General features: G+C 61.3%; 1 protein-coding gene and 1 long non-coding RNA gene across 2 annotated transcripts in view; one reads left to right on the forward strand and one right to left on the reverse strand.

The window, feature by feature from the left end:
- Window positions 1–2,231: 2,231 nt before the first annotated feature.
- On the reverse strand, window positions 2,232–6,699 carry LOC117309100 (uncharacterized). Its single transcript, XR_004523366.2, has 3 exons — window positions 5,633–6,699; window positions 4,389–4,427; window positions 2,232–3,034 (listed from the first exon to the last, which is right to left on the reverse strand). It is a non-coding gene; the product is annotated as an uncharacterized lncRNA (long non-coding RNA).
- A 168-nt stretch (window positions 6,700–6,867) lies between these two features.
- Window positions 6,868–20,980, forward strand: part of CBFA2T3 (CBFA2/RUNX1 partner transcriptional co-repressor 3) — an 84,123-nt gene continuing 70,010 nt past the window's right edge. The window contains exon 1 of the mRNA XM_033845046.2: window positions 6,868–7,187. Within this exon, the coding sequence (XP_033700937.1) occupies window positions 7,100–7,187 (88 nt within the window). The 5' untranslated portion in view covers window positions 6,868–7,099. The remainder of the gene's footprint in view (window positions 7,188–20,980) is intronic.

Below are 20,980 nucleotides of genomic sequence, written 5' to 3' on the forward strand. Positions count from 1 at the left end.
GGTGCGTGGAGGCCCCCAGCCCCGGTCCAGGCTGAGTCCTGACACTGCTCCCGGGCTCCCAGGCTGCCCTCGAGCTCTGCTGGGAGGAGGCTGGTCTGGTAGGGGGAGGAGCGGGAATCCCGGGGTCCTCCCTGCATCCGGGGAGGCGGCCGAGCCCTCCTGCACCCCTGACAGGCCATGGGGCTTACCCGCGGGGCCACACCTGGCCCCTCCCCTGGCCTGGGTCAGAGCCACGAGGGAGGAAAGGTAACCAGACTGCTCCCGGGGCGCCGGGCGTCCCAATGCCCCCCTCTCACCCTCACGCCCCCACTGGGCGGATGGGGAAAGTGAGGCTGGGGAGGCGCAGCCGCCCCCAGGGGCCAGGTGGAGCCTCCCCTTCCCCCCACGCCCGCCGAGCGAGGAAGGGGGGCAGCTGAAGAGGCGCCAGATGGCCCAGATTCCCGGCTTCCGCAGAGACGCCGGGGAACAAGACCTCCTCTCTCAACTACTCTCGCAGCTGAAAATATTTACATCCAAATACGTCCCAATGCGCCATATTTTTGCCTCAAGCCAGCCTGGGAGTCTGTCCCCGCCACCTGTGAGGCGGCGACGCCTGGGTAGGGAGGGTCTTGCCTTCCAGGGGAGCTGACGAGTCTTACCAGAGGCCAGGATGAAGGAGCGCGGGCCTGGGAGGGAGCCCAGAAGGGACCCCGGGGTTCTGAAAGGCCGGCCTCGGGGCCCTTACGCTAGCAGGGGGCTCTGCTCAAGGGCGCTTCCCACAGGAGACGCGGGAAAAGCACCTCCTCCTAGAGAGCCAGGGCGGCACTCCGCTTCCCTCCCGCGAGACTGCCCTCCAGCGAGACTTCCCACCCGCGAGACTTCCCACCTGCTAGGTTGCCCTCTCGCGAGACTGCCTTCCCGCACACCCAAGTAGCGCAAAACGTGGGTTGTTTTGCTGCTCTTCGGCTCGCGGTGTCCTCCGACCAGTAAGGCGGCACCTGGCCTCACTCGCCCCGGCTCCCCAGCACAGAGAGTAGCGTCCAGCTCCGGTAGGTGCTCAGTAAGTGCATGTGCAAAGCACAGACCGCTGAGTGCGTGGGAAGCTCACGCAGGCCTCTGGCTTCCCGTCTGTGAGATGGGAATAACCAGTGACGCGGCCACGCCTTGCCTGGGCTGTGCAACAGGCTACGGTGGACGGCAGACTGAAAGCAGCAGAATTGTGTCCTCTCCGAGTTCCGGAGGCAGGGAGGCCAGAATCAAGGCGTCCACAGGCTGCGCTGCACCTAAAGGCTCGAAGAACGGATTATGGGCTGCACTGTGTCCCCACAAAATTCGTAGGTTGAAGCCCTGACCCCCCAGTACCCCAGAATGTGACTGTATTTGAAGATGAGGTTGCTGGGGTGGCCCCAAGCCAGGGTGACCAGTGTCCTTATAAGAAGAGGACACTAATCCACAGACGCTGGGACTGCAGACACGCAAACCTGGACGTGGACGTTTACAGCAGCTTTATTCCCAATCGACAAAACTTGGAAGCAACCAAGATGTCCTTCGAGGTGAATGGATAAATAGACTGCTTCATAATAAATAGACAGTGGAATATTACTCAGCACTAAAAAGCAATGATCTGTCAAGCCATGAAAAGGCATGGGGGAACCTTAAATGCAAGTTACTAAGTGAAGAAGCCAATCTGAAAAGGCTACAGACTGTGTGATTCCAACTCTGAAACATGCTGGGAAAGGCAAAACTATGAGACGGTGAAAGGATCAGTGGTGGCGGGGGGGTTGGGGGGAGGGAGGATGAACAGGCAGAGCACAAAGGACTTTCAGGGCAGTGAAACTACCCTGCATGAGACTACGATGGTGGATACAGGTCATTATACACTTGCCCACACCCACGGAATGTACACCACCGAGAGTGACCCTGGTGTAGACTGCGGACTCTGAGTGATGGTGGTGCAGGTCCATCAGTTGTAATCAAGGTACCACCCGGTAGGGGTGCGATAATGGGGGAGCCTGTGAGTGTGAGGGGGCAGGGGCTCGATTCTTCTGTAAACCTAAAACTGCTCTAAAAAACAGAGTCTATTTAAAAGAGAAAAACCTGGCTCACAGAGCTGACCTCCTAGTGGAGGGACAGGCAATAAACAACATGAATGAGTAAAGCTTCTCTCCCTTGAGCTAGTGCCCAAGGAGCAGGAGGGGGAGGAGAAAAGGGGGCAAAAAGTGAAAAACGACATCGTTCCCAGTGGAGAGGTTTTCCTTTTTTATTCTTTCTGGATCAAACACAGCCTCAGGTCCACTGGGCTCATGCCTCATGGGCTCACAGGAAATGCGTTTAGAGCTGATTGCTGAGATGCGGGGTAGATACTGGCTCCTCTGCAGGCGGGCAGCTCGAGGGACGGGGTGGGGGGTGCCCAGGACGCGGGAAACCTCAGCCCAGAGTCAGAGAGAAACCAGGACCTGCCGGGGCCTACCCCACCCTCCACCTGGGGCTCCTCAAGGGGAAAGTGGCCTCGGGGAGGGGCCTTCCCCTTTGCAGCTTGGCTGCTCAAGGGAGCAGGGTGGGCAGCTCCCCACAGCCCAGAGGGCGCGCTCTGCCAGCAGGCAGGCAGGTCCCCAGGAGTGTTGGGGTCACGCAGAGGTGACACTCTTCCCTTCTGAGCCTGGGTTTCCCATCCCTCGGAATGGACAGCCTTGCCCGATGCCGCTGGAGGGGGTGGCTGGTAAGCAAAGAGACTAGGGGTGGGGCGGTGAGGGGCTGGGTCCTTGGTGCAGCGGGACCCTCGCCCATCCCGCCCGGCTCCCCCAGCCCCGCTCTGGGTCTGACTGGACCCAGCGCAGCCCCACACCCCGGCCCCGCGCACCGGCTGGTGACGTGGGCAGCCTGCTGAGCCTCTCGGAGCCTCTTGGTGACGGTGACAGGTATTAGGTTCAGGTGCAGACTGAGGAGACGTCTCAGCGCTGAGTCACGGGGACTTGGCTGTCATCACTGTCACTGCCAGCACTCTGTGTCCATCCTCACACTCTGTCCTCACTGGGCTCAGCCCAAAGCCCCAGGCCTGCTCGTCAAGCAAGTGAAGTTCAGGACAAGAGGAGTGGGCGTGGCTCCCCCGCCACTCCACACCCACCTCCAGGTTCGGAATGTGCGTGCCGCCCAGCCACAGGCCACAGAGCCCCGGTCCCCCGAGGGCACTACACCAGGCCCCTGGCTCCCAGAAGCTGGGCCTGGGGCACGCCCTTAGTGGGCCGGGTCTCTAAAGGCAGACCACTTAGGGTCTTGGGACCCGTGACCCACCTCCCCTGAACCAGCCACACAGCTGGGGTCAGGGGTTGAGGAAAGCTGGTCTGTCTTCCTTGGAGGGTGTGTGGCGCACAGGTGGGGAGTAGCGTCCTGAGGGCTTCCCCTTCTCCTGCCAGTGAGTGTGCCGACCGCCCCAGAGCCCAGCCTCATGTGCAGGATTCCCAGGCATCGACCCAGGATGCAAGTGGCCCTTCTCCATGGCTCTGTTTGCTCAGTGACACCCTGACCAGGGATTGGCGGGCAGGGTGTCCTGCCCTGGGCTGTCTGTCTGCCCCAAGTGAGCCCATGGGGGCAGGTTTTCTCCTGCACCATCCCTGTTGACCACCACCGTCTGGCCACACTTCACTCTGGACCTGGAAGCAGAGGTTGGCCTCCAGCCAGGCACTGGGTCCGGGGGTGCTGATCTGTCTTGGCTCACGTGTAGCCCACATCTCCCCATCTGGCCTCCTCTGGGGCTGCCTTGTGACTCATATCCCTCTTTTGAGTGCTTTGTGACTGGGACTGTCGCCCCTGTGAGTCCCAGTACCTCCTCTCTAAAGCGTGGCTGGCATGAGATTTGCATAGAATCATGTTTCCACTAATCCATCCATCAGTCACCCATCCATCTACCCACCCATGCCTCCCTCCATCCATCCACCCATCCACCCACCCATCCATCCACCCATCCACCCACCCATCCATCCACCCATACACCCACCCTCCCATCCATCCATCCATCCATCCACCCACCCTCCCATCCATCCATCCATCCACCCATCCCTCCCTCCACTCTCCCATCCACCCACCCACCCACCCTCCCATCCACCCACCCACCCACCCTCCCATCCATCCATCCACCCATCCACCCACCCTCCCATCCATCCATCCACCCATCCACCCACCCTCCCATCCATCCATCCATCCACCCACCCTCTCATCCACCCATCCACCCACCCTCCCACCCACCCACCCTCCCATCCACCCATCCACCCACCCACCCTCCCATCCATCCATCCACCACCCACCCTCCCATCCATCCATCCATCCATCCACCCATCCCTCCCTCCACTCTCCCATCCATCCACCCACCCACCCACCCACCCTCGCATCCATCCATCCATCCATCCACTCACCCTCCAATCCATCCATCCACCCAGCAGTCATGGGGGCTCCTACAGGATAGGAGAGGAGGCGGAAATAAGACACCCAGCCCGATGGGCTTCCCTGCCCACCTCCACCCAGTGTCATCTCACCACTGAGCCCCACTGGCCTCCCTCCAGCTCTCTGGCCATCCTACAGAATCCTGAAAGCCTGAAAATGTGACCGCCTCTGGGCCCCTCTATCTGGAATGCTCTTCCCTTCACTTCCCCAGGGGCAGCTCTTAATTGATCCCTCAGACACAGCTTCCAAATCACCTCCCCTGATTGCCCCACGGGCCACATCTATTGGGGGCTTTTTGGTTGAATGTCTGCCTCCCGTAGGGGAGAAGGTCCCTCGCCCCCTGCCCCCCGTCCAGCGGTGGGTGCTGGCCGCGGTGGCCTCTGGAGGGAGCAGCCCCACCCGCTCGTGCAGCCACTCCTGCTGCAGTCACTTCCTCCTCGGGTCCTTATCTCCCGGGCCGCCCAGCTCCGAAAGCCACCGCCAACGTCTGCTTCCCCACAAGCCCCAACTGCCCGGCCTGGGGGGAGCGGGGAGCAGGCAAGCACCCTCGAGGTGGCCACCAAGGGCCGGGCAGCCCCCGCTCCCCACTCGTGGGCAACTTGCTTTTCTTTCAACCCAACCTCTGTCAGCCCCTCTGATCAGAAAACCAGGCAGGATGAGACGCCTCCTCACGAAAGTGGAAGTGGCCCATCTGGGGTGCTCCCTGCAGGTGCAAGCGCCCCGAACGACTGCCCAGAGCTGGGGTGGGGGCTGCCTTCACAGGGGAGGGGCCTGTGCCTTCCCAAGACCCTCTCGCTTCCCAGTTCGCAGAGGCCCCACTGCTTGCAGCCTGGAAAACGGGGCGAGGCGAGAACCCCAGCACCAGTGCGAGTGACAGCTGCACCGCCGACCCCGAGGCAGGCCGTGCCCGGCGTCCCCCGTGGCATCTCCTCCTGGAACAGTCTGGGAGCTGGAACCACTGTGATCAGGGTGTCACACACGCTGAGGAAACTGGCCAGGGTGACCCTGAATCCCACCCTGACTGAGAGCAGGGGAAGCCAGGAGGGGCCGTGAGGACAGTGGCGAAGCCAGGGACTGGCCCCTGGCTCCCAGCACCCTCCCCTCCACCTGAACCCTGGGGCCCCGGGGCAGTGCACCCTGAGGGGACATGCACGTCGCAGCCCTTTCCAGGAACAGACAGGGTCTGTCCCTGCCTGGACTGTAGAGGGACGCCCACCTGCTGTGACGGTGGCCTCTGGGGAAAGAGCGGGAGGCACTGGTAGGGGTTCTTACTTGCTGCCCTGCGCCCTCTGCACTGCTTGGACTGCTCCCCACAGGCAGGAGTTACCTACAATCCAATTCAGTTCTGTCGGAATAGCACAGAAACCTGTGCATCAGCCCCGGGTCTGCGGGCTGCACGCCTCTGGCCTGTCAGAGGCCCTGAGACTGCGGCCGAGGTACGATCCCCAGGGACTGACTGCCAGGCCAGTGGAGGGCGAGGGCCACACTTCGAGGGGTCTTCCCACGGCGGTCACCACCTTCACCAAGCGGCCGTTTGAGTGACTGTGAAGGGCCCCGCCTCCCCTGTGCGGGGTGCCAAGTGGGGAGCAGGGTCTGGGACACCCGCTTCCGGGCTGAGTGGTCACAGAGGGCCCTGACCTTGTTTCTGGCGTCCGTCAGAGTGGGGAGCAGCCCGAACCCCCCCAGCAAATTCCACCCGTGAGCCCGAATTGGCACTGTTCCCCAAGGCGTCCATCGGGAAGTGGGGTAAGGGTCCCTGAGGAGCCCCCAGCCAGGAGGCCAAGCCCAGAGAGGGGGTTAGCCTGCCCAGCCTGGCGGGCAGTACTTCCAGGGTGGGTGGGGGCAGGATCCTCAGGCCGCGAGGGGAAAGCCCTGAGTGGAGGGGAGCTGGCCAGAGCGGCAGGACCGGATCAGACCAGGGCTAACCCAGAGGTCAGGTTCAAGGTTACAGGCGATGCCCTTGAACAGTTGGCCCTGGGCAGGCGGCCCTGGGGGAAGTCTGGCTGAGGGCAAGAGAGGGCAGAGACCCCCAGACCAGCCCAGGCTGAAGACAGGGCCAGGCCAGAGGGGAGACAGGTGGGCTGGGCAGCGTGGGAGTTGGAGGCTTGGCCAGGATGGACGTTGCCCCCATGCTGCTGAGCTGCGCCCCTGCCCAGGTCAAGGGAACACACCCAGCGGGCCAGGGCCAGGGCCAGGGCCAGGGCCAGGGCCAGGGTGGGTGGGGTGTCACCGGCCGGGTGGTAGGAGGAAGTTGTTGGAAAGTCAGGACGGAATGGCCGTGAGGGAAAGCCGGGCAGGGCTGGGCCCAGATGGTTCCTGTTGAGGAAGCAGTGGGCACAGCTGCACGACTCTTCCTGGCCTGGCCACACTATCACAGCGACACAGCTGGCTGCCTTGCTGCAGGCTGCAGGCGACCTCCCCCACCGGCGCGTCCCCAGGCCCGCCCCGCATCACATGAGCCCCTGCGGCCGCCCGCCCCTTCCCCAGGCCGGCGGGCAGCGACTGCTAGAAGGCCCAGAGCGGTCTGGGGGACAGAGGCCTCCGGCTCGGAGAAGCCCAGGCTGGCTGAGGCCCCTGTCTTTCCCTCGAGGGCTCACGAGGTCGGGAAGGACGCCCAGGGCCGTGCTCAGGCCCGGCTCCCGCCAGCAGCAGGATTCAGTCTCCTGGACCCACCTCCAGCTCCATGTCCCGTGTGTCCCCCGTGCTGGAGAGTGGGCTCACGGCACCCACCAGCTGCTCAGCGCCTAGGGGTCCCAGGAAGGGCGGCCCAGGTAAGGGGATGGGGCAGGGGGAGGGGCGGCCCGAGCAGGTGGCGAGGCTGTGACACCTCCACGCTGCCGCCTGCCTGGCCCTGTTGACTCACCCCCACCGTCAGCGCGGCCTCCCACCGGGCACAGGCCCGCACAGCTGGGGCAGGTGGCCGGGGAGGACCCGGCAGGTGCCAGGCCGGTGGGCAGGCCCCACCCAGAGGCGGATGCTAGAGGCGGGGGCGGCTCAGTCCTCTAAGAGGGGTGGGCTCTGTCGGCCTCAGGGAGCAGGGCCCCGGAGTCAGCAAGGAAGAAGGTGTGCAAACTGGTGGGGACCCCTACGACTTGGAGGTCGGATGAGGAAACTAAGGCCAGATAGAGAGGGCCTCGCCCAAGGCCCCGGGACAGAGTGATGGTCCAGGACCCAGCCCTGGGCCCCAGTGAGGAGCGGCCCTGCCAGGGTGCCCACCCAGTGGAGCCAGTGCCAGGGAGAAGTGGTCACATAGGGCTGCTGACTGGGGGGTGCAGGAGGCCGTGGCCCTCCCTGACACCGACCCCAGCTGCAAGGTCGCCTGCCCGGCTCTCCCAGGACTCGGGGGCCAGCAGGGCTGTAGGCAGGTGGCCCCGCTCCCCAGCCACAGCCACGTGCCCACGGTCCCAGGAGCACAGAGTCCCAAGTCTCACTGCGGAGTGCAAGCATGCCCTGCCACTCACCCTGGCACCCCGACCCCAGACATCCCATCTCCCCTGCAGAGGGACCGCCTCCCCTGGGCAGGTCCCCACCTGCCCCATCCAGGGCCCCGAGGGCCAGCTCCCTGCACAGGCTCTGCCAGGCGCTCAGCACATCCAGGACTAGAATCCCGGCGTGTAAGGCCCGCCTCTCCACACAGTAACGAGCGTGCTGCTGGCTTCTCCCGAGTGTGGGTGATTCAAAGACATCGCCAGGGAGGCACCAGTCACTGGCCTGGGACACGCTCGCCCTTCCCTCGGGCTGGCCAGAGGCTGCAGTCCCATCTAGCTCCAGCTGGGCCCCACACAGCTGCCCCTCCTTTCCCAGGGCGGCCCCGCCTGACCCCACTGTTCTGGGACCACTCCCCCCTCCTCACCTGGGGCCGGCCCCTCCTCGTGGCGGCCTCAGTTTCCTCATGTGGCAGGCCCCGTCCTTCTGCCCACTGAAGGGGTCAAGGAGCGGCTTCTCAGAGGCGGGGGAGGGAGGGGGAGGCAGACGAGACTGCTGGCTGCTGTGTTTGGATGGTGGAGTGCCAGCCCGTGCAAGGGGTTTGAGGCCAGGAGACACGATGGGCCCTCTGCGCGCGTGATGTCTCCTGCGGTGCTGGCCGGGCTGCGGGCCCTTGGAGAAGGTGGTCTGGGCGGGCCTCCGCTGCAGGATCCCAGCCGCCCCAATGGGGCACTTCCCACTTGGGAGGCTTTGCTGGGAGGAGGGAAAGCAGTGGCTTGTGCATTTGACTGGGGGCTTGCCTGGGCGCGGGGGTCCCAGCCCTGGGACACTGGCTTCTAGGAGCTCACAGCCCATCGTCTCTAAATCCCCTGGCCCCAGGTGATAGGCACAGCCACACATCCTGCTCCCCAGGTCTCCTTACGGGGGCAGATGCTGGGCCGTACAGCGCCAGGCATCACCACCGGGGGAAGTGGCAGGTGGAGCTGGGCTGGAGGGAGCCCATGGGGGCCGGGGCCCGGGGAGCCTGGGGACTGGGGACGGGCCCGTGGATCAGTGCTGCTCCGTCGAAGCGGGAAGCGTGCAGGCTTCCCACGATCCCTGCAGGCTTCCCACGATCCCGTGAAAACCTTTGAGACCCTAAATGTTAAGTAGCGCCCAAACCACAAAAAGAACAGTAAGCAGTATCTTCTGAAGCTGAGCCTGTCCCTCTGGAGAACAAACGTGCATGAGCCCTGCGGCTTCCCTCTTGCTTAGCAGGAGGCGGGGCGGGGCTGAGGCGGGGGGACGGCAGACCTGCTGGTGTGGCCGTGGCAGAGGGTGGGGATCCGTCAGGACCCCACAGTGCGGTGGGGCCGCCGGCAGCAGGTGGGAAGGAACGGCGCTATTTAGTGCTGAGTGCTCACTGCCCTCAGATTTACTAGGTGCCGGGCCTCCTGGCGGCCCAGTGGTTAAAACTCGGTGCTTCGAACATCATGGTACATGACTCTTTCTGAATTACGGTTTTCTCAGGGTATATGCCCAGTAGTGGGATTGCTGGGTCATATGGTAGTTCTATTTGTAGTTTTTTAAGGAACCTCCATACTGTTCTCCATAGTGGCTGTACCAATTCCCATTCCCACCAGCAGTGCAAGAGGGTTCCCTTTTCTCCACACCCTCTCCAACATTTATTGTTTCTAGATTTTGTGATGATGGCCATTCTGACTGGTGTGAGATGATATCTCATTGTAGTTTTGATCTGCATTTCTCTAATGATTAATGATGTTCAGCATCCTTTCATGTGTTTGTTGGCAGTCTGTATATCTTCTTTGGAGAAATGTCTATTTAGGTCTTCTGCCCATTTTTGGATTGGGTTGTTTGTTTTTTTGTTATTGAGCTGCATGAGCTGCTTATAAATTTTGGAGATTAATCCTTTGTCAGTTGCTTGCAGCTCTATTTACAATAGCCCGGAGATGGAAACAACCTAAGTGCCCATCATTGGATGAATGGATAAAGAAGATGTGGCACATATATACAATGGAATATTACTCAGCCATAAAAAGAAACGAAATTGAGCTATTTGTAATGAGGTGGATAGACTTAGAGTCTGTCATACAGAGTGAAGTAAGTCAGAAAGAGAAAGACAAATACCGTATGCCAACACATATATATGGAATTTAAGAAAAAAAAAATGTCATGAAGAACCTAGGGGTAAGACAGGAATAAAGACACAGACCTACTAGAGAATGGACTTGAGGATATGGGGAGGGGGAAGGGTGAGCTGTGACAAAGCGAGAGAGAGGCATGGACGTATATACACTACCAAACGTAAGGTAGATAGCTAGTGGGAAGCAGCCAGATAGCTAGTGGGAAGCAGCCGCATAGCACAGGGAGATCAGCTCGGTGCTTTGTGAGCACCTAGAGGGGTGGAACAGGAAGGGTGGGAGGGAGGGAGACGCAAGAGGGAAGAGATCTGGGAATGTATGTATATGTATAGCTGATTCACTTTGCTATAAAGCAGAAACTAACACACCATTGTAAAGCAATTATACTCCAATAAAGATGTAAGAAAACAAAAAACAAAAAACGGTGCTTCCACTGCAGGAGGCCAGGGTTCCGTCCTCGGTCGGGGACTAAGATCCCGCGTGCCGTGCCCAGCGGCCTTAGATTTCTTAGGTGCCAACTGTGTGCACTAGAAGCTGGGCTCCCGCAAACAAGAGGTGGGAACCAGGACACCAGCCGGGCTGCCTCAGTCAAAGGAGGTTCGGGGGCAATGCCCCGTGGCCACCCCCGGGGGAGAAACTGAGTCAGGCCTGTTAAGTGTCACCTAAGAGGGACAGGTGGGGCCCAGGTGGCAGATTTCCAGGGAGACAGGGAGTGTCCTATCACCGGAGGGTCCAAGCAGAGGCAGCTGGGGCCTTAGGGGGTGTTGGGCGAGATCCCATGGAGAGCGCTGTCCTGGGAGCCTTGGGTCGCCTGGTCCCAGGGGGTAGGGTTCAGAGGTCAGCACTGTCACCAAGTGGGCTTGCCCTCCCTCTCCCCCATCCTCATCCTCCCCCTCCAGCTGCACCCCCCACCACCACAGGCTCCTCTCTGGAACGTTCTCTGCCTGGAATGCCCTTCCCTGTTGTATTAATTTCCTGGGGCCGCTGTAACAGACCACCGCAAACCAGGTGACTTACAACAGAAATCTACTCCCTCCCAGCTGTGGAGGCCAGAGACTGAAATGAAGGGGTCGCAGAGGCTCTGGGGGAGGGTCGTTCCTGCCTCTTCCAGCTCCAGGGGGCTCCAGGTGTCCTTGGCTGGCGGCCACGTCCTTCCAGTCTCTGTTCCCGTCTTCCCATGGTCTCTCCCCCATGTCTCTGCCTCTTCTCCTCTTCTTATAAGGAGATTTAGGGTGACCATTCCAGATGACCAGAGCTCCGACCGTCCCTTCTGCATTCCAGGCAGCAGGGTTGGGGCGAAGGTACCCACAGCCTGCAGCCAGCCACCTCTGTCACAGCCAGGGCCAGGGCTTGGGCACGTGGGCTCCAGCTGCCAGGGGGCCCAGTGGTGCATCCGGGGCCGCGTGGTGCAAAAGGGGAGCCAGGTTATCAGAAGCCCACATGGTCTCCCAACTGCCCACTGCCCCCTTTTTCATTCAGCCGAGGCCCCTGGGACATGCTTTCAGGGCTGTCGGGAGACGGTCAGCTATGGACGCTGGGGAATTCACACAGGGAGGGCCCGGGGCTTCTGGGGTTGGTGTGTGCATGCAAGGACGGCAGAGTCCACAGCCCCTCTCTACGATGCGGGACTGGGGGCAGAGCCCCACGGTGACCATCCATCTGCGTCTCTGTGCAAAGTACTGCAAGTGCTTTGTCATTTGATTTCTTCTGTACCGTCGTCCCGCTCAGGATGGCAGTCCTGTCCCTGCTTTGCTCACACTCTGCAGGGCCTTCTCCCCCTCCTCAGGCCTGTCCCCACGTCTTGTTGACCACACGGTGCTGGGGGCTCCTGTGTCAGGGTCATGGCTCAGGGCTGCCAAGCCCCACGTGCTGCTGTGACTGCCATCTCAGAAGAAGATACCGAGGTTCTGAGGGGCACACAGCAGGCGAGAGCAGAGGTGTGATTGAACCCGGCTCTACTGACCCTGCAGGACCGATGGAGTGGGGGCCTATTTTGGGTGGAAAGCGGGCCCTAGACACCCTGCCAGATCAGTTGGTCCTGGCAGGAAATTGCTAGCACGACCGCCGGGCAACGGAGTGTGGACTGTGGGATGAGGAACCACTTACACAGGTCAAACAGAGCAGCCAGGTCAGCACAGGAGTCTGGGGGCTGATACAACCTGACCTGAGGGGTGAGAGGGGAGAAGGGGAGGGAGCTGAGAGGGGCCAGGAAACGAGTGAAGTGGGCTGAGCCCCGGAGAGTGGACGGCAGGGCAAACACCCACGTCCTCCTTCCCCACCCCACATCTCCTGGGCCTGACCGGTCCCGGGCCAGCCTCCAGGGCACAGAGCAGGGGAGCAGGGGTGCAGCTCTGGGGCAGACGGAGGCTCTGGACTGAGTCCCCATCCCCCCACGTCCTGTGTCAGGACCCAGAACAAGTCTGGGGAGAGAGGATTCCACTCCCCGCCAGGTCCTGGGAAGAGTGGGGCTCCCTAACCCCCCTGCCCCGGGGTAACTGTGGAGCGTTCTTTCCCTGAGACCCGCAGTTTCCATGCTGTCCCTATCGCACAAGCCTGTGGGGCAAGACTTCTGGGGGCAGCCAGCAGGAGGACACTGGCCACCCGTGTCCTCCCCACCCATCAGACAGCAAAACTGAGCCTCAGAAGACAGAGCCGCAGGGCGGGGTGATGCCCAGGGGACAGGGTGCAATCCAGGCCAGCTTCCTGAAGGAAGTGGTCCTGCGGGGGCGGCGGGAGAAGGCAGAGACTTTCACTTCTTGAAGCGTCTTGACTGAGAAGAAAGGCACTGGTGCTAACCTCTCACACCTTCACTTCCGTGACTGCAGTGGAGGAGGGAGAGGCCAGGGCAAAGAGGGGCCTCCCTTGGACTCCGTGATGGGGCCAGAGGTGACGCTGCAGTGGTGCTAATGAAATTCCCATCGTTAAACCCCACCTAGGTCACACTGGCATAGCCAGGGCCGGCAGACACCCTGGGCTGGGCAGTGACCGTCAGAGTGCAGCCCAGGATGGAGGTGGCCTCCGTGGGGACCCCTTCCAAAGGTCTTCTGGGGGCGGGGTGGGGAGGGTTGACAGGCTCTTCTCGTGGGGCTCTGGGGAGTCACTTTGTCATTCCGCCGTTTGCAAGAGTGAGCCCAAGAAAAGGCAAGTGAGATCACCTCTAGCCTGTGTGCACGCCCCCCGGCGGGGGGAGCTTCCCCCACCCCGCGTCCTGTTCCCCCCCTCCCGTGCCTCCCTTCAAGTCTTTGCTCCGGTTACCCTCCCCTCCCCCCGCACACGTGCACTCAGTCCTCCTCTCCTGCTGTTTTCTCCTTCACTTACTGTTCCCTCCTACAAGGGGGCGGCTCAGGGTTACTGCCTCTTCACCATCCGTCTCCCGGGCATGCTGGCTCCCCTGCCTGCTTGCCATGGCGCACTCAGCGCCCAGAGCGGTGCTGCTGTGGTGCCCGGCACCGGGAGGTGAATGCATCCCGTGTCCAGATGACTTGACCACCCCGCACACAACAAGCCTGCTGACCAGCACGGGGGCTGTGGGGAGTGGCTGCATTGGTCTCCAGATTCTAGATTTGCCATCACAGCCACTGTCAGACAGGACCTGAGGCCCAGAGATGGGGGCAGACTGCCAGGGGTCACACAGCAAGCAGGGCCGGGGCTCAGAGTTGGACGCGGGCCTAGCGGCCCCTCTCAACCCCTCCCAGCCCGAGGGCCTCTCCGTGGGCACCAGGGTCCCCTCCCCTGCAGCCTGAGGCATGGAGGGTACCAGACCACCTGCCCTCCCATCTTCTCTCACCGCGTCCTCTGCAGGGGGACACAGGGCCCAGAGAGGGGATGTGACTGCCAAGGCCACAGAGTGCAGTCACAGGACGCCCCAGGTGGGGTGGTCTATGAAGAGCAGACATCTATTTCTTGCAGAAGAGGAGGCTGGCCATCCAAGGCCAGGGTGCTGGCAGGTTTGCTCTCTGGTGACAGCTCCCTGGTCCATTGCCCGCTTGCTCCCCACCCTAAACAGCACTTCCGGGAAAGGGCCAGGGAGGGGGCTGGGGAGGGCCAGCGGGCAGAGGGCGATGCTGACTGGAGGAAGGGGCAAGCACCTCCAGCCATCCCAGCGGGTTCCGTTGCCTTGGAAACACTGACCTGCTGAAGGCCTCCGTCCCAGGCATGGAGGAACAGCCCCCGCTTCCTGCCCCCTGTCCCAGCGCCCACTTGGCCACAGGACCCTGGTGGGGCGTTTGTGCCCTCGCCTACCTGGCCCTGGGGCCTGGCTCAGGGGCCTGGGCATGCACACACCCCTCCCCCGGCTCCTGAGTCGGCAGGCGGCCCCCTGCTCTGGGCGGGAGGGCTCAGGTGGCACTGCCAGGAGCTGGGCAATCCTTGGGTGACGAGTGGGTTGTGCACAGGAGGCCTGCTCCTTGGCAGCAGAGGCTCCCTGAGTAGGCCATGACCTCGGATGCAGCCCCCGGGGCAGCGACAGTAGCAACACAGGAGGGTCCTCCGAGGTTGTTCCCTGAGAACAGGCTGCAGGCCTTGGACAAGTGGGCAGAGGGGATGGGCCACTCCATTCCAGATGCGTTCCTGGCCCTGGGCACAGCTTCTTCCCAGGAACCCTTCAAAGGCATCATTGGCCTGGCTGTACAGATGAAGACAAATCAGAGGGGTCAGGAAACCTGCCCAGGGTCACACAGCAAGTCACTAGCAGGGCTGGGGCCTCCCTGTCTGCCCAGCGCCCTCCCTGGGAGGAAACGCAGTTGAGGTAGGGCCTCAGGAAAGGGACCGCTTTTGCACCCATCATTCCCCATGTGGGAGCTGCACCCAGCAGTCCAGACCCTTAGCTGAACCCTCTGAGAGCCTACAGTGGGTCTGCTGGCTCTGCACTAGGGAGCCCAAGGCAGGTGCCGTCTGGCGCCCCAGCTGACACCTGGATCGAGCGCTGCCCCAGCTGATGCCCGCAGAGCCACCGCCCGGCCTGGCCCTCGGGGCGAAGCCCTGTGCTGCCTGCTGCTCTGAAACCTTTGGAAGCGTGGGCCGGGGCTGCCGCGGGTTGATACCCCGTGTTGAAGCGCCCGGGCCTTCGGAGGGCCCAGTCCGTGCTGCCGAGGCCTCGAGGAGGGTGTGGCCTCTGGGTGTGGCTTTCACTCCATGTGTGCAGAAACGGGTCCTTCCTGAGAGGAAGCAGCGTCCGGCCACCTGCTCCGTGGGGCTCACAGCCTAGAGGGGCCGGGGTACGAAGGCGCACACGTCAGGGGGCAGAGGGTGAGGCCTTGCAGGTGGCCCGTCCTCGCCCTAGAGACGTGGCCAGTGTCCAAGCTGCCCTGGGCCTAGGCAGAGGGGGCACCCGAGGGCCTGGCCCTCACGCTGCCCATGTCCCTTCCCTGGGCCTCTGGAGCTTCACAGACGCTGCAGGGGAGGGACATGAGGTGCAGGGCCAGGAGACCCGAGAGGGACGGGAGGGGTCTGCGTAGCCTGGCTTCCCCAATCTCAGTTTGCTCGTGGCAAGGGCAGCCGGTTGGACCAGATCATGGCCGGGAGGGGAGGGCTGGGCTGGAAGCCAGCTCCACCACTCACCCCGGGACCCAGCAGGACTGTCTCCTCGTCTGTGACATGGGGGTGGCATCCAGCCCCCGAGACGCTGGAGGATGGTGGGGGAGGACCCCGGCACCCACCTAGCCCTCTGCAGGTCCAGGCCTGCCTTTCTCGCCCCCCACTCGGATCCTGGCTGCGACCCCCTGCCTGCACCCGCTCCCCGGCCAAGGGCCCTCGCAGGGGTGAAGAGGGAGCCCCGTGGAAGGAACTGGGGATTCACCCGCCCTCGGACTCCCAGCGCTTCCTACTTCCCTCCCAAATTGGGGTGCATTTTGAGTGAGTGGAAAGCCCCGACCTCACAGGGCCTGGGAGGGGGCAGCGCGGTGGGAGGGGAGACAGTCAAGAGGGGTGCTGGGACCCTCGCACCTCAGGCCAACTTCAGAAACGGGTCCCCTCTGCTGAGCTCCGGGACTGGGGCGGCAGGGGTCTTCCCACAGCTGGGTCCTCTTATTAAGAGAAAAGATCTAAGATTCCAGCCTCACCCTGGGCAGAGTGGCCGGCTCGGACACGGGACCACAACACCCAGACCCTGGAGCTCAGAGAGGTCACAGTTTGCCGAGGGGTCCCTGGGCCTACCTCCCCGGGACGCTGCCTGCCGCCGCCAGCCCCCCACTGCTGGCCGCACGCCCACTCCTGCCTCAGGGCCTCCGGACAGGAGACATCCTCCCCCTGGAGGCTCAGGGCACCCGGCCCCTGCCTCTCCCTTCCTGTTTCTCAGGAGGGGGGTATGGCCTTGATGTACCCCCAGCCCTGGATAGATGGACACGCAGACATCAGACTCGTTCCCACCCCTCCACCACCACAGCGTTTTCTAGACCCAGGGTCAGGACCCGACATCCTAAAAGCAGGTGACAAAAAATGCAAGTCAGAACAGTATCGCTCCCATTCATGGCCCCCAGGTGTCCCACCCTGAAGTCCTCCGGGGCTCAGGAGGCCGGCTGAGAGGCTCTGCTTGGCCCTGGCCCCTCAATCGGGGCTTCCTAGTCTGCGGTGCAAGGGGCTGTCCCCACCTGGGGGGCTCTCCGGGCGGGGGCTGCCACCCGGAGCTGCAGGGCAGAGAGCACAGCTGGCTCGAGGGGAGATGGGAGCAGGCGGCTTCCTGTGGAAACCGAAACTGCCAGGTGCTTCCCTCCGTCCCGCGGGGACCGAGACAGCTGGACCCGGTCCTGCAGCCCTGCCCCGCTGAGCTGCCTCTCCTTCAGGCAAATGCCCGAGGTCCAGACTGTGCTTCTCACCCGTCACCGCGACAACTGGGCCTCAGGTCACCACCTGCCCCTCACCCTCAGCCCAGAAGAGGCCCAGCGGCCCCGAGGCTCTGCCACCCCCTGGGGCTGCCCGTCCAGCCTGAGCCACCCTGGCGCAGGATTTCAAAGTCTTTGGGCAAAAGCAGGATGCGAAATACCTGAGTAATCTTTAACTTGAATACACGCGAGGATGATGACATTCCAGATAGATCAGGTTTACCAGGACACAGCATTAAAGCCAGTTGCCCTGGCTGCCAGAATAGGAAACACTTCGCCCGCGGCTCGTGTCCATTTCCTACTGGACGGACTGCTGAGCCCGCAGGAAGCAGGAGACAGAAGGGGCAGGTCTGGTCGTTGCCCGCAGCTGGGCCTCCGACGCGCCGCCCGCTCCTAGCATCCCGTTGTCTCCTGGCCCACCTTTCATTTAAATCATGAAAGAATTCGCCCAGGCCGGGAAAACCCCATCCCAAGTCAGACGGGCGAGCTGAGGCTCCGCTCCGGAGTCTGCTCCCCCATCACCACTTCTTCTTAAAAAGGAATCGCTATAGATCCCGTGCCCCCTGCCCATGCTGCAGCAGCAAGACGGGACCAGAAATCCCTGAAAGCCAGGCTGCTGGGCCTGGACCCAGCTCAGGGTGCCCTGCGAGGTCCCCAAACTCGGACCCACGTCGTCATGTGTAAAATGCGGACGGTGTCACACGTCAGCCCTGGGAGCCGCCCACCTGTGGAACCGTCCAGAGGACTGTTTTTATCTGTGTGTGTCTTTCCCAGGTACATTGCGATTTTCTGTTTTAAATTGTTACATAGGAGTATCACGTTCTGCGCATCTTTTGCAATTTTCTGTTTTCTCTCCACGATGATACGTAACACTGGATCCGTGCAGGCGCTGCCTGCGTTGCCCTGCGGCCCCATGAGTCCCCACGAGCCCAGGCAGTGGGAGGGTAGGACCTCAAGGAGACCCCACCTGGCTCCCGTTGAGAAAGGCCTCTCGACAGCCACGTGTCCAGAGTCATGTGGGGTGTTTCTGGAGGTCATGAAATCTCCCTATGGCTCCTGGGGAGGCCCAGTTCACTGAAACTAGTGTGGGCGGGGGCGAGGCACCGGCACCTGGGCGGGCCTCAGCTCGACCTAGTCCGACCCTTTCTGAACGTGGACTCAGCGTCATCCCGGGTGAGGCTGTGGTGGGGAGTCCAGCTGTGACGAGCAGGGGGAGAGGCCAGTCGGTGTGTGGCCCCCTCGCTCTGCACCATCCCCTCCCTGACTCTAGCCCCGCTCCAGACCTTTGACATGAGGCCTGGGTGGTGGAAAGTCCTGGCGTGTGTGGGCCAGCGGGCCGGAGGCCTCCAAGCTGGGAAACCCCGCTCCTCTCCAGAAAGCCAGAAACGGGGCTCTCAGCAGCCCCTCCACGATGCTAGAAGGAAGAGGCGGCCGAGGGGACTTTTGTGCCTGCCTGTTGGCTGCCTGAGCCTCCACCCCTGCCCCCGTTCCCCCCCCCCCACACACAGCACTGCACAGAGGGGGCCTCGGCCTGTCCTGGAGGGGTCAGGAGACTGAGCTGCTGAGCACACATCCCCGTCCACCCCTCAGCGAGGCCAGGAACGTGTGACAGGCGGCACTGGCTGCAGAGGGTGGGCAGCTGGGCTGGTGCAGGCAGGACGGGGTCAGAGCAGCCGGATTGGGGCCCAGGGGGGCAGTGGGGGCCTGGCGGGGGCTGCTGTAATAATAGTGGCGTGTCACCGAGCTCTCCCTGCTCCCTGGAGGGAGAGCTCCTGCAGCCCCGACACCGTGGCTGGTGGGAAACGGGCCTGCCATGTGCTGGATGCCAGGGCCTACCCTCCAAGCCAGTGGCTCAGGGGATTTTTATTACTTTTGGCTGGCATGTCCCCTAAAATTTTTTTGAAAAATCAAACCCCCTTTAAGGTGATATTTCTTACAAAGCGGCCTTCCTGGGCGCAGTCACACCTGACCCTGGGCTGCTGCCTTTTGGTGGATAACAGGGGCCCGGGGCCACTAGAGAAGTTTCGGAAGGTGACAGTTAGCTGGCCACAAGAAGGGCTGACCTTAACACCCCCCGTGAGACATTCGGAGTGAGCAGTGCACAGAGGCACACGCCAGTTTCCCAGACTCCCCACCCTGCAGGCACCCTGCCTGCTCCGTAGGAAACAGGCCTTGAGCCCCGGGTGGGCATCGTGCTGCAAATGTTACTGAACTGAACTTGGCTCTGCTTGCCCATGCGCAGCAGAGCTGATCTCCTGATACTGCGCTGTGATGAAGGAAAGTACAGCATTTATTACAGGTGCCAAGCAAGGAGAATGGGCAGCTCATGTTCAAAAGACCCGAACCCCCCATGACTTTCAGGGAAGGGGTTTTAAAGGTCGTGTGAGGGAGGGCGATGCAGGGGGTCTGAGTAGCTCATGCACAATTCTTGTATTGGTTGGCATCACGGTGACATTTCGAGCATCACCAACCTTCTGGTTGCAACCGGTCTGGGGTCTATGTGCTTGTGGTCATCAGTTTTCACCTCGTGGGGGTCGGCTTCCTGTAAAAACAACTTAGGAATGTGCATCAGGCCTTTATCCAGATCTTTCAGGGGACTGGGAGTTCGGTGATTCTGCTCTGTGGCTGGTTTAGAGTCTAAACTATAACCAATTTCCTGCCCAACGAGTATTCTTTGTTTCTACATCTTCACATTTTGTCATCATTCACTCTTTTTTTAAATTTATTTATTTATTTATTTATTTATTTATGGCTGTGTTGGGTCTTTGTTGCTGCGCACAGGCTCTCTCTAGTTGAGGCGAGCAGGCGCTACCCTTCGTTGTGGTGCGCGGGCTTCTCATGGCGGTTCCTCTTGTTGCGGAGCACGGGCTCTAGGTGCGCGGGCTTCAGTAGTTGTGCTCACGGGCTCTAGAGCGCGGGCTCAGCAGCCGTGGCGCACAGGCTTAGTTGCTCCACGGCACATGGGATCCTCCCAGACCAGGGATCGAACCCGTGTCCCCCGCATTGACGGGCAGATTCTTAACCACTGCGCCGCCAAGGAAGTCCCTGTAATCATTCACTCTTGAGCCAGGCTTTTGAGGCTTGGGCAGGCCTGGGAGAGTAAAGCAAAAGCCTTTGGCTTTAATGGACAGGGACAAAGGGGCCTGTATATGGGCTCACAGATATCCTTCTAAACTAGTGGGGGACATAGGACTGTGGGTGATGGTGGCGATGGGCCAGTTCAAAACATCTAGACCTTGTGGTTTAAACAGTCAAAGGTCAAGTGGTCCAGCGTATCGTGTATTTTACGTTGCACACGTGCTTGGGACCTATTTTCATGACAGCCCTGAGGCTGCAGGTTTAGCGCCTTGACTCGTGGAAATGTTGCCACAAAACCAAATTGTCAGGACCCAGACGGACACTGTCAGCTTTAATTCAAATAAGCATGTTATTAATGGCTCAACTGTCTCACTTTGGAATTCCACTTCTGGTGTAAGTGGATGGATGGCAGATGGATGGGTGTGGGTGGGTGGATGAATAGATGAACAGGGAGAAAAGAAAGAAAGCAGGAAGGCAGGAAGGTAAGTTAAAGTAAACCTCTCAAAAAGCTATAAACATGATTCTTCTATGAAAGTGTAGCAAGCACGTGTCAGAGACATGTCTCCCTCATTGCTGAGGTAGCCAGCCAGGTGGCAAAGGCAACTCAAGGGAGGACACAGCAATTTTCCATCCCAAAAAGAGAGAACACCGCCCCAAGACCCCTAAACACGGTCATGAAGCACAATCTTCTCTACTGAGCAGAAACGGTGTGCAACTTGTCTGTTTCCCGCGAGTTAACACCTAACTTACAGCGTCTGGGACCCAATCAGCATCAACAGAAAGACACCCAGGCATGTTCCGGGAGGCCCACTGACCTGGGCAGCCTGGCTGGACATGAGGACACGGGTGGCCCTCTGCCTTGTCACTCATTTGGGACAGGTGTTTCCATCGACGAAGGCGGGGGAGGCCCGGAGACTCGCTGGGTCTTTATACCCTGAGGCAAAGCACTGAGATGGGTTCAGCCCGCAGGAGAGAAGAGGGTCAGGAAAGGAGAGGAGGGAAGAACGGGCAGACCACAGGCCTCGTTTCCTGCTGGAACCATCCGGAAGTTGAGGACCCCAGGATTCCTTCAAGCTCTCTTGCCCAGCTGCCTGGAGCGTC

The sequence above is a fragment of the Tursiops truncatus genome, chromosome 19 (assembly GCF_011762595.2).
Source record: "Tursiops truncatus isolate mTurTru1 chromosome 19, mTurTru1.mat.Y, whole genome shotgun sequence".
Taxonomy (NCBI): domain Eukaryota; kingdom Metazoa; phylum Chordata; class Mammalia; order Artiodactyla; family Delphinidae; genus Tursiops; species Tursiops truncatus.